The sequence below is a fragment of the Haliaeetus albicilla genome, chromosome 24, assembly GCF_947461875.1.
Source record: "Haliaeetus albicilla chromosome 24, bHalAlb1.1, whole genome shotgun sequence".
Lineage (NCBI taxonomy): Eukaryota > Metazoa > Chordata > Aves > Accipitriformes > Accipitridae > Haliaeetus > Haliaeetus albicilla.
In genome coordinates, this window is record NC_091506.1 from 23,770,005 (window position 1) to 23,783,027 (window position 13,023).

Genomic DNA, 13,023 nt, shown 5'->3' on the forward strand with positions numbered 1-13,023 from the left:
ACAAAGTGTTATTATGCCAATTCATTTTTATATGTTTGTTTATTTATTTATTTATTTATTCTGTTCATAGTGTAGTAATTCACTATAAAGTATTTACTGGTGGTGTTGAAAATAAAAGAAGTGGTTGCCAATGGTGGCATATCCTCAGTTGGTATAAACATCCACTGCATTTACAGTTGTAACTCTAGTGAAGTCACTCTAGTGAAGTCAGTCGAGCCCTCTGTGTGCTACAGGCCTGCTGTGGAGCTGTGCCAACTTCTGTGAGCTGAGGATCCGGCCTCTAATATGTATTACAGGATAGCTAATATGACGTTTAACCACACAGGAACCGCAATATACAAAGAAGTTCTATTTTAGCACCGCTGGGGCAAAAAAATCACTGTTAATGCTGAAGACTGAAGGGCAAAAGATTGCTAAGTGGGGGAAGAAAGCAGAAAAAACCCTCCTCTTATTTTGAGTTAACATGTGTACAGACAAATTCTCACATCTCAAGGCTAAGTTTTGTCTAAGAAAGATCTTTAAGATTTGGGTCTTTGTAATTGAAACATAAAGAATAATTATCTTAAATGTACATCTGCAGAGGAAGAACTGTGTATTTACTTATTATCTGCCAAAAAATCTTTCTCTTTTTAGCTAGAAAGATTAACAAAAAGGCGTTGAAGTATAAAGGCCTTCTTTTTCTTGAAATATGTATACATTTGTGAACAGATTCAGAAGAGAACAGTCACAACCTTTTTTTCTTTCTCTTTCTTTCTTTTTCAAAATGGGAGTGGGGGGAAGCATGCAACTCCAAACTTAGTGCCTACAATGCTTGGAAGACATTATGATTAATTTTGTGCTTAGGTTTCCAGATGTTGGATTTTGTCCCAACTTTTAAAGACCTCTAATGTTTAACAGGATATGTGCTGAGTATAGTCTTTAACAGAGTTTTCTTTCATAACTCTAGGATCTATGAGAAAAGGTAACTCGGGAAAACACTGCAGATTCGGAGCTGAATCTACAGCCTTCTAGGAGAAAAAACCCATCAAATGTGCAAGTTTGGACCGGAGCTATATTTGTTTGGGAAGACTATGGATAGGTACCAGAGCTGGCAGCAGAGCTGTTTGAATGCCATCCTCCTTGTGCTGCTGTGGACTGGCTTTTCCCGTGCACAGAGGGACTGCACGGGTGCAGAATGCCAGCCCCTGGACAACTGCATCGAGGACGTGCTGGAGCCTGGTGCGTGCTGCGCCACGTGTCTGCAGCACGGCTGCACGTGTGAAGGCTACCAGTACTACGACTGTGTCAACGTGGGCTTTATCAACGGCAAAGTACCTGAAGGGCAGTCTTACTTCGTGGACTTTGGAAGCACTGAGTGCTCGTGCCCCAAGGGAGGAGGCAAGATCAGCTGCCAGTTCATGCTGTGCCCAGAGCTGCCCCCAAACTGCATTGATGCGGTGGTGCCAGCTGACGGGTGTCCTCAGTGTGGGAGGATAGGTTGTCTCCACGAAGGCCAGAAGTATGTAGCGGGGCACACCTTCCACATGCCCCCCTGCAAGGTTTGCCATTGCCCCAACGCTGGTGGTGAGCTGATGTGCTACCAGCTTCCAGACTGTAACACGTTCGCCTTAAACACTGCAAGTCCAATAGATGCTGAAGATAGCGAACCGGAGAGGCACTACGACGATCCGTACAGCTACGACCAGGAGGCACCAGAAGGAGACAACACCCAGGTGGAGTCTCCAAAAAAATACAGGAGTTACTCGTCCCACCTAGAGCAAGAGAGCATCAGCCAAGAGCAAAGCGAGGATTATGACTACCTCCCAGCCAGCATTGCTCCTTCAGCTTTGGCTCTGGCCGATCCGTACACCGAGGAAATGGCTGCGCCACTCACCACACCGGTGCCTAAGGTCCCTGCTGAAGTTCGCAGTGCCACAGAAAGAAGTGAGCGAAAGAGGGTGCCCCGCACCACTGTAGCATCCCTCCAGCAAACGACGCATAAAGAAGCACCAGTAACCACCAGGGCTCCTCCGGAGCATACAACAGCCACCACTGAGACACCCAAGCACCTGGAGGAATTAGAGAGGAGACCAAAGGGAAAGCAAGGGGACAAAGAGAGGCATGAGCAAGAAAGAGCCCCACACTCTAAAATGAAGAAGCATGCCAGAAAAGAAGACCCAGGGAACAGCATGCATCTAGGCTTGAAAGAGGTGAATTTAACAGAGCCAAGTTGGTCAAAAGCTTCCCATGAAACGGATGAGGGAAATGCTTTCCCCAAGGTAAAGTTCAGTGCAACAACCTCTCCTCCTGTTGCTCTAAAGGAACACCATAGTCAGTCATCCCAAAAGCAGTCACAGACACTTTATCGTTATCATCCTGAGGAAGATGGGGACCCCAACTCTATTCACGCTAACCCCAGATTACCAGAAGGTAAGAACTACTTCTAGTGTAGATGTCTAGAGACATTTATTCATAATAACGTTGGTGCGTATCCACTGTTCTTTTCTTCTTATTGCTCCATATGGGCATGAAATCAAGCAAACCTCCAGTTACCTTCTTTCATCTCTTTCAGAAGATAGTTTGTGTTTCATTTGACATAATAGGTAACATTTCACTATTGCCTACCTTGCTTTGATTTTGCAGACCGTGGATGGTGTTTTCTGGTATTTTAACTTTATTTCAGGTGATGATTTGTTAAACTCCGACCTTTTCCTTCTATTACTTGCTTTTAATTTCTAATGTGATGTTAGAGAAACATCTTACTCTGCACAAAAGGATTTAATTAGTTATCTGCTTGGATCATCCCATTACCAACTGAATGTAATCACATTTGTAGCTTTTGTCTTTTGCTGGGGAGGAAGTGAAACAGTTGTGCTTCTACTACGAAAATATTTACAGCACTTGTTGTAATATTTATCCTATGGTTGGAAGGCTATCTAAGCTCGTTAGTACAAGAACTTGCTAGATACACTCAAATAACCCTGAGGACTAGTAGGGAGAAAAAGGACTGTCTCTTGCTTTGTGTTTTTTGGGGGCTGGAAGTTTATGGTGTTTATGATCAACTGTGGCAAGTGTACATATTTCCTCTCTGCCTCTGGATTCCTCTTGACATCTGCAGTGAATGTTGATTATATGCTTTATGCAATGCTCATTACTGTAATGAATGCAAACTTCATCACTATAAATTAGCACATACACAGCTCATATTTCCAATTCATTTTTCATCAAATCAAGAGTAATATCTCCCTTTTCAAGATGTGGCACAAAATGTTCTCATGAGCCTCAGATGTATAATACTTGCAGTCTGAGTGGAGAATACCAATTACTCCCTAGATAGTGATATTTCTTCCTGGGTTATCTAGGTAGCCCTTAAACATCTTGAGCTGCCTAGTCCATCTACTCAGGAAGTTTAAGGGAGATAGGAGGAGAGCAGATTTGGAGCTGAGACTCTAGGTCCCAACACAAACAGCACCTCATGACTGCTTACCAAACAAAAGATGTACGAGGTCCATGAATGGAGATAATAGCCGTTTTCTTTTTCTTTCACTTCCATTTATGTTTTTATTGTAAATGTTGACCTCCCAGTTACTGGTAGCAGCTGTAATCTCAGTCAGATCTTAACTTCTTGATTTCATCAAAAGAATGCTCTAGAAATCAGTCTTACCTGAAGAACCTCACTGCATTGTAGGAGTACACTGGGCAGCAGTGTTTGAATACAATGCCTTGAAATGAGAAAACTTTAGCTGAGCACACTTACCATCCAGACGGATGCCATTAGGAAGTGTAGACTTTCAAAAGGATTTAATAGATTGTTAATGTGCTCCAAGCCTTACCTCCATCCTACCTTCTCTTCATGGATGCCTGTTGTATTTTACTTCTAGCTCCTTTTGTTATGTGAAAGATGAATCAAACAGGGGTGACTGGTTGATTATCCCAGGGGAGTAGTGAACTGATTCCAGCCTTCCAGTTTGTGTGACCTGAATAAGAGGATCTGTCCGTAAGGCCTTTATCTGCTTTGTGCAAATACAAGCGGCAAAAACATCTGCCTACAGGGTGCACTGAGTTCATCTGCAGTCAGATTTTACACTGCATAGTATTACCATGCAGCTTAAGCACAAAGCTCTTCCTTTATATTTGTTGCAACATACCACAAAATCTGATATGAGCTGTGCATCAAGGCTGTGCACAATACGTGGGTCTGAGTTAGGACTAATGAGCAATAACCTGTTTTCTGATGTAACTTAAAAACAATCTATTTAAAATTAAGTTGCCTTCTTTTTTTTTCTCTCAAAAAGAAAAGATGGGTGGACCATCCTGAAATTTTCAGTAAGAGGGTTTAAGAAAGCCTATTGGGATGAAAGCGTTTAGCAGCAGAGCTACCTACTACATTTTAGAGTCTCCTTGGGTGATTTCCAGTCTGTGATTCCTGGTAACTGCTTGGCTGAGATAGGTCTAGCTGGGGTCTGGATTAGGTTGGGAAGCCTGTTGGATAGGAGCAAAATGTCATGGATGTCATGTCAGGCGTGAATTGTCTAGCCTACAGAAGCAGGCTTGGAAATCACTGGATGCTATTTTTGCCTTAGCTAAGCTACATAGTTCTCGCTCTCTGTATATAAAATTTCCTTTAAATATTGTAGAGGTAGAAATGAAAATAAACAGCCTTTGGGAGCACAGCACTCTCTGTTTGGCTGTAGACAACACAGCTCTGAGGCTGCTGGTTCTCCATTTGGCCCATGGAGTTGCTGCGCGTCTTGGGAGTGAGTGCCGGTGTCATGGCACCACGTGCATCACCCCACAGCCTCTGGCAAGTGGGGCCTGGCCAGGCATCCCATCCGCTCCACCATTCCCATTAGGAATAGTTGGTGGAAGCAGATCCATACAGGCTGTAAAGGAACTACAGAACTTTCTCCAAAAATGAGGAATCTCCCTTGATGCGGCTAGCGCCAGCACTCATGCCTAGGGACTGCTGTATTTTCACTTGTTTTGTTGCTTTAATTGATGCTGTTGTGACTCATGTGAGGAGATCCGTATGTTTCAAGTAATAAAACACATACATCTTCTGTCTCTTTGGTGACTCCTGAGCCAGTGATAGAGGGTGAGTGAAGATATTAGTCAGACTTGAAAGAAAAATTAATTTTGCCTTCAGATATAGAATGAAAACATAAATTTCGTGCATGTATTTCTAACTAGAAAATGGCATAATCTACCAGAATTGCCAAATAACTTATTTTCTCCCCTCAAGAATCAGCAGCATGATGTAAACCGCATCAATCCCCTAATTTTTAAGACCTGTGAGGCCGTTTCGCTGTTTCCCAATGAGGCTGCTGCTCTGGCAGCAGGGGGATGCCGCGCCTCTGGGTCCAGTCGGGCTTTTCCTCGGAGGCGGCACATGGACGTCCCAAGAGAGGGTTCAGGTCCTGTCCGGCTCTTTGGGGTGCGACGCAAGCCAGGCCTCAGGCAGGCGCAGAGTCGCTCCTGTCCCAAAACAAGTAGGCGCTCCCAGGCCACCGGCCAGCCCCTGCCCTGCCCGGGGGCTCCCAGAAGGAGCGAGTGTGGATTTTGTTTGCCCAGCTCTCAACAGGGTGCTGTGGGGTGCAGAGGCCACTGCCTGCAGCTCGGGGAGGGCGTTTTGACCTCCGTGGGTGCTGCGTGATTGCAGAGGGTCGCAGCGCGCGGGGAAGATGTTTGCAGCCCGAGGGGCTGGCAGCGGCCGTGCCTTTCCAGCAGCGGCTGCCTCGGAGAGGGGAGCTGGGTTAGCGGATTGCTTGGGGTTTTTGCACTTAATTGAATTTTCCTGGTTTTCTCATCAGTCTGTGTATGGGGATGGATTTTCTTTATTTTGGGTTTTTCCTTTTTCGAGATCATCAGTATGGTTGGTTATTAACATTTCATCTTAATTGCTTTTTTTGTGGAAACATACATTTATTTAGGTTCCCAAGTCACTGGGAGTTACATTTTTGTGACTGTAGGGACATTCTAGATATTTTTTTTAGTCTTTCTTTTTCTCCAGAGTTTAGAAAAGTATAGGAGGCTTCACAGAAACATTTGCTGCCACTAAAAATTCAGGCCGAGTTAGATGGCTATTGCATTTGTTCTTCCTATTAGCTGTATCCTGGCACCAGAACTCAGCTGTGGTTGGATCCCTGATGCCTTTGGTTAAAAACTTGGCTTCATTACTTATATTTTATGTATCTCACTTTGGTTTTATATGTAGCTGAATTTTCATCTCCCAAATCTCTGATGGCTTGTATGTAATCTAATAGTGGAAAAAACATGGAGTACTTTGGTGCTTGGAAAGGTTAATTTTGTGTTTTGATTCTCCTTCTCCTTTTGTGCTTCGTTTTTCATCCGTATTTCAGTACAACTCTGTGAGGCTGGCATGTGCTGCTTCCCTTCTCGCTGAGAAGGGAAGCCTGGGGGCTTGGTCCCCAGGAGAGGTGCCGTCCCTGGCGAGGCTGCCCTGGGGTATGTGCTGAGCTCTGCCCGTCCTGGGGACAGAAATAACTCTGCATCTAAAAACCTGCTGTTGTTAGACACAAGCACAAACAACAAGATGTAATACTGCACTGTATTTCACATCAGCCAGCTAAGATGATCTACTTAGCATCTTCACTCATGGACTCCAGTGAACTGTTTGAAACAAATTGCCATTTGTTTGGGGAATTTTTTTCCACTCTCCTTTTTTGGCTGCTCTGAGCTTTCCTGAACCAGCCGTTTTGCTGATTATCGGGGTGCTGTGTGAGGCCAGGCCCTCACTGGTGGGTCTCTGGGGCAGCAGCAGTGCTCGTGGCCCCCAGGGAGGATGCGGGTGCCGCTGCCGTCACAGAAATGGGCCCTCTTGCAAACCCACCGCTGAAATGGTGACTTTGGGAGCTGGATTCTCCATTTGGAAGGTGGAAAGCACAGCACCAGCTCTGCAGGGCTGCGCGAGCCCAGTGGATGCTTTCCTGCCTCCGACAGGGGCAGCTGCTGCTCCTCAGGGGTTTCCACTACCCTGTGCTCCGTGCTGGCCCGTAGCCCTCCCTGCTGTGGAAACATTTGTCTTTACTTGGTGTGCGAGTGCCCTTGTCATAGATCCTGAATATAGGCTAAAGAGCAACTTTCTTCAGCAACATACAGACCAATTGAAGTTTCTGTGGCAAATACTAATTACACCATTCCTAAAGGAACTGTAAGTGTAAAGTAGAGGCAGTTACTCAGCTGAGAAAGTGTAAATTAAGTACTTTCACCAAGGGAAGGGATGAGATGGATGGAGACCATTCTTTTTATACAGTCTCTTTCCAAACATTGATCTTATCCTGTCACTTACTGCAAGAGCAGCAAACAGAGGGAGTTTTAATTTCTGTACTTCCTATTTCCTCATCTTAAAAATGCCCTGAACAGGGGACGGTTGAATAAAACATCTTTGAAGATCTTACTGTCAAGTTTTATTATGATTTTTCCACTTTTTTCCATTTCCCTATGCTCTGCCAGTAGAGTGCTGTTTCTTGGATAAATGTAACTCAGGTAGCAAACAGCCTCATTGTGAATGTTTTATGATTTGCATTCTGGTTTTGGCAGGCTGAATAGCAATTTGCATCTAGCTGGAACCATTGTGTTTCAGAATGGAGGTATTTTTCCACTTTAAAAAACTCACCAGTTGTGGATGAGTTTATTGTGGTCGTTTTTAGAGATAAGGATAATTGCTGTCCAGCTGAAGTAAATTGCACCAAGTAAATATTTGTGAGCCGAGATCAGTGGATGTGAGGATGGCATTTATTGCATGTGAATAATGATCAGGTAGGAGTTACTGGGAGGCTCTTGTGTAACTTCTAAGGATATAGTTGAGATTTCAACCAACCCATCTACTGCACCTTTGCTGATATTGAGGCTCATGAAGAAAGATGACCTTGAATTTCTGAACTGAGGGCAAACAGGAAACGAGATCCATAAAGCAGACCAGCAGTGAGGGTTTCCACGGCGTTCCCTGAGCACACCAACCCCTTGTACCTCCTACTGCCACCATAAAATGCACTGGAGGTGGGAGAATGCTATGGATGGTGCTTCAGAAACACAAACTCTATTTGCAATTATTTTCTATTTTTTGGTATCAGCTGAAGTGTTCTTTCACATTTACTTGAATTACCTCAGGCTTAATCCTATGTTGTCTACTTCATCTCAGTTCTCTCTGCAACAGGATGAAATCAGCTCTGAGCCCTCAAACTAGGATACCTGAGGAATAAAAATAAACCTCAGGAGAAGAGGGTGCAGGGAGAAAAAGCCTCTGGGCCACAAGTGTGAATCAGCATGAATTACGATCCCAGGGGACAGTGTTCAGTTGTCTCTTTTGTAGTTAAAGTTCTGAGATAGTAAGATTATAGAGGAAGATAGCGTGAATAGGTATAAGGCAGGCTGAGATACTTATAGAAAGAGGAATACTAAAATACTATAAAATTAAGAAGTGTTTTAAGAAAGAACCACAAAATAGATCTATCTGTTCTGCCAAAAATGGCATTCGTACCTTATAGGGTAGCTGGATGCTAGTTTAGGAAGAAAAAGAAAAAATGCAACCATTTCCTAATTAAAAAATACCACGTGTGGTATGTGGGGGGCTGATCCTCTCATGGATAGCGCACAACCTCTTCCGAGACCCCTTCCCTTGCTCACCTCAATGCTGTGCCCCCAGCGCCCACGGCCAGGGGCCACCCCCTCCTCGTGCAGCTCCACAGGCCCAGGCGGTGGAGAAGCCGTGAGCAGCTCAGGCAGCCACCTTCCTCGGACCGGCTGGCAGATTTGGGCTGCTGGGCCACGGCCAGCCAGCCCTGCTGACAGTGGACCTGTCATTTCAAGTTTGTGCCTGAACGGAGCGTTGCAGGATGAAGCGTGGCAAGGTCTGCCTCCCTGCACGCAAGGTTTGGAAGGAAACCTGCCTGAAGTGCGGTAGTCGCCACAATCGCGTTTCCCTGTCTTTTGTCTTCCTTCCAATATCTAAAAGCGTGAGTAGGGGCTGAGGTTGGACAGCGAGATGAAGGGAACTGCTTGTGCTGGGATGGGCCCTCTTGGCACTTTCTGTTTTAACAAGATCAGTAATTTCAAGTGTGTGTGCGCTAAACACTGCTTGTGGCATGAAATTGTGAGCAAAGGGTGCAAGGAAAAACAAAGCCTGCCTCAACGACATGGAGGAGTGCATTCAGACTAATTGTTTGCAGACTCTGAAATAAACAGTAGCCAAAAGTATCAAATCTCCAGGCACTGGACTGCCAGATGTGGCCAGGCTTTCTGTTTCCAAAGCTCTTGCTTTCAGTGGATGCAGCGTTAGGCCTGAATCAAGTGCTTTGAATAGTCCCACTTGAGGAATTTGAGCCCAGATCAGGAGGGCTGATCTAGCCTGCTAGCCTAGGCACGTAGGCAGCAGCTGAATTCTGAGTATCCAGACTTGCCCTACCCAGGAGCATACTTTTGGGGTCAGCGTTGATGGTACGGCGTCTAGATGATCTCTCTGGACGTGTTGCTGCATGACTGCTGCTTGCCTGTTTGTGTTTTGGGAACTGCTATGGGTCAGACCACTGCTGCTGGTTTTCCAGCTGGCCGGGCTTCAGTGTGCCTCTGAAAGCTGCGGGCTCTGAATATGGAGCATTATGCTTTCTTTGCAAGAATCCCCCTGGTGAGCCTAAGCCCTCCTCACTGCAGACCTTCTTCCATTCATCATGTGCATCTCCTTGCTTAAAATGGAGATATTCATCGAAGGTCATGAGCTCCTGGTTAGCAATACTTTTGTGTCAGGCTTTTATGGTGCTCCTTTGGTCCTTAACTCTTGCAGAGTGTTTTAAGTGGTAGCTATATATTGAAGGAGGAGCTCATGATCTTTAGTTAGAGGAAATGGTTTAGAAGATCCTTGCTTAAAGATGTGAAGATCTGTGAATTGGCGCAAGCACAAGCATGGTGTGCAGAATGCCAAGTTTCAGCGCCACGTGTCACTAAAAACGGCCTGCATAACCTGTCATAGTCAGATGTATGCAGATTTTTAAGAGCCTAAAAAACTTACAGAAATGCTCAGGTCTTGAGGTCTTTTCTTTTTAAACCCCAGTACCTGCCCATCTAGTAACTAGAGGTGTTTGAGGTGGTGGCTCGCTCTCTTCCTGAGTTGCCCATAAAATGAAGATAACAGCTCCTCACTTCAGTGTGATCTTACGGATAAGGCTATGGGGCTGGGGACCCTGGCAAGCAGGTACAATGTGCAATATAAGGTGGGACAAACATGTATGTTCCTTCAGATCTTGCTAGTCTTGCCTTCATTAAATACACTCTGAAGAGCAAGGTCTTTTTCCCAGCATCTGGTGCGATGATGGGGTGTAGTCAGATTTCCCATCCGCTGATAGTGCATTTTATACACCGACTTCTTTTTTGCAGCAGCAACAAGGACTATTACTCATGCAGTTGGCTGGAGCAGTTTTTTATAAGGAAATTCATTGTGTTAAGTGTTGGCACCGAAGGGAGGTACAGAGAACATTTGAAGAAAAAGCAAAACAGGATGAAACATTCACACCTGGCTGGGCAATGTATATGGGCAGTATCGGTGTCCCATCCCGCCCTGGAGGAGCGCAGCACTGGCACAAGCCCAAAAGGCAGTGTCTGCATGGGACAGGTTTTCCACAGTGACACTGAACACAGGCGAGGATCCTTAACTTCATGGGATTTAGTTACCGAGATAGTTTAAATCTTAATATGTTGAAGTAATAAATTCAACTGGAGTTGAGCACCTAACCTGTGACGGCATCAAAATTTTTTTGGAAACCTATCCCGTGTAACTATTTTGTAGAGGTAAACATAATTGTTTGTGAAAAGTTAGCTCCATCCATGGTGCAATTCTGAAATTAAAACATGCTGGAGACAAACTATGGAAATAAGATGGGAGTTTTCTTGTACAAATTAATTAACCACTTGAAAAGACAAGGCTGTTGGGCTCACCAGGTTTCTCAAGGGGACTACATTTGCTGGTTATTTATAGGATGTATCTGAGACTATTTTCTTTTTTTTGTATGCATGTTTGATACTTCTTCAGAAAACATAATTTAAATGAGACTTCTTTGCAGTAACGTTTGTAGTATTCTAATCGATCACTGAGGAATTAAAAATGACCCTGAATATAGCTCCTTGTTAGAGAAAGGCAAATACAAGTAGTAATTTCTGATCCAGATTTTGTGAGACAATAACCTTTTGAACAGTTTCAAATATGTAGGCCAAATAAACGTAGCTTTCTAAGTATATGCTTACTCATGAAAGGATTTGTAATTTCATTACCCCGGGCCTCACAGCGAGCAATATCTCTTACCTCTTAGGGATTCTTAGGTAACAAGCCAGAAGTAATTGGAATTTTATAAAGATCCCCTTATGTGTGAGGAGGTTTTATGTTTTGCTGGCTGTTCCCAGTCTGTCTGTGCTGTGCCTGAGATGACCGAGTCTCTTCCAAAGCCACCAAAAAGTCCTAAACCGCCATCCCAAAGCATGGGTGGTGCTGGCACTAAGCCAAAGTCTGAGAGAGGGCTAGGGGGAAAAAAAAGTAATCGTGCTATCTTTAGGACCAGCAAATCTCCACGGCAAAGTTTCCCCTTTCCTGCCTTTGCCTGGGGGGGGCAGGGAGCGGCAGCGCCCGCCTGGAGCCACTTGCCTTTGCCCTGACACGACACGTGGAGTGTCCGTGACCCACCAAACACATCGCAGTGAATGAATTTGTAAGCAGCGGCATTACAGAGCCTCTGGGTCTGCAATCGTTCACTGCCTGGTGGAATTACTGGGTTTTACTCCATCACTGGGGCGCACTGATGGTGATGGAGTACCTAATTAGATGGTAGCAGTTGCTAACGTGGGTGCTGTGGGGTGTTAGAGGGAGGCAGCCGCTCCTTGCGGACAGCCTGGGGAGCGCGGGGCTAACGGGGGTGCGTGGGCAGCGTGCTGAGGTACTGCTTCCCCTTGCCTGCCCCTCTACAGCTTGGTCATGCTGTGTGTGGTTCTGGCTGCAACTTATTCAACCCCTTCATACGCCAGAAAAGGAGCAATTTAGAAAAACACACAGAACAGTAATTCTTTCTCCCTTGTTGCTGTGAGTGCTGGTTGCTTTTTTTGTGTGGCTGTTGTGAACCATAGGGATGCTGATTGCATTCAGAAGGGCTCAGAGTGGCTTGACCGTAGTTTTGCATTACCAAGTACTAAAATAAATGTTTATGGCTCAAACAACTCTGGGTTTAAAACCTTTCAGCAGTATAAACAGTTGCACGAAAGGGGAGGATTTGCATCAGTAACTTCTTTTAAAAGATGTTAATGAAAGTTGATGTTCTTGTGAACTGTTTCTCTGTCTATAATACACATCTTAAAAATAACGAAAATCATCAAATGAAACCTCGTAGCCTTACTGTTATTATTCATAGGGCAAGTTATTGCTTGCATCTCCAGTGACCCCGGTACTGCACAAGTAATAGGTTTGTATACGGTGTTGTAGGCCTTTCCACTAAGGTTATTTGAATTGGGCACATGAGTATGTCTCAAGGATAAACAAGGCAAATGCTTAGGATAAGCTTTATTTTGTATGAGGTCACTATGTAGAAATTTTATTTCAGGAAGAAGAATTTGCATCTTCTCTCCTGCGTTAGCCATCTGTGCTGCACCTTTACCTCCCCTGCTTTTTTTTGGCTGTCACTGAAGCATATTGTGGATTTTCCCACTCCTCATTTGCTGCATGTGTCCTCCTCCCCATCCCATAGCCCTTGAGGAGCCAACTTTTGTAGCTTTGCAATTAAGGAAATGTTTCCTTTCACCTGAAGTCAGCACTCTGGGGCATGCTGATAGCTGCAGGTTGGAGGTGACGTGGCAGCCCCTGACTGCTGCAATGGCTGTGGGTGGCTGCAGCCCAGCGTGGGGTCTTTGTGGCCCAGCACAGGGACTTTGCAGCCTGGTGCTGGCCACCAGACATTGGGGACCAGTACAGCAACTCCTCTGGGAGAGCTGCAGGAAAGAAATGGAGGAAGATGTGCCTCCAGTGGTGTTAGGGAAGACAACAGGTTACAAAAA

At 45.0% G+C, this 13,023-nt stretch overlaps 1 protein-coding gene across 3 annotated transcripts in view; it reads left to right on the forward strand.

Moving 5' to 3' along the window:
* The window catches only part of FBLN2 (fibulin 2), a 109,603-nt gene that overhangs the window by 27,393 nt on the left and 69,187 nt on the right, over nt 1-13,023 (forward strand). For all 3 annotated transcript variants that reach the window (XM_069769856.1, XM_069769855.1, XM_069769857.1), the window contains exon 2: nt 947-2,409. In XM_069769856.1, coding sequence (XP_069625957.1) covers nt 1,029-2,409 — 1,381 coding nt within the window. In that variant the 5' untranslated portion in view covers nt 947-1,028. The remainder of the gene's footprint in view (nt 1-946; nt 2,410-13,023) is intronic.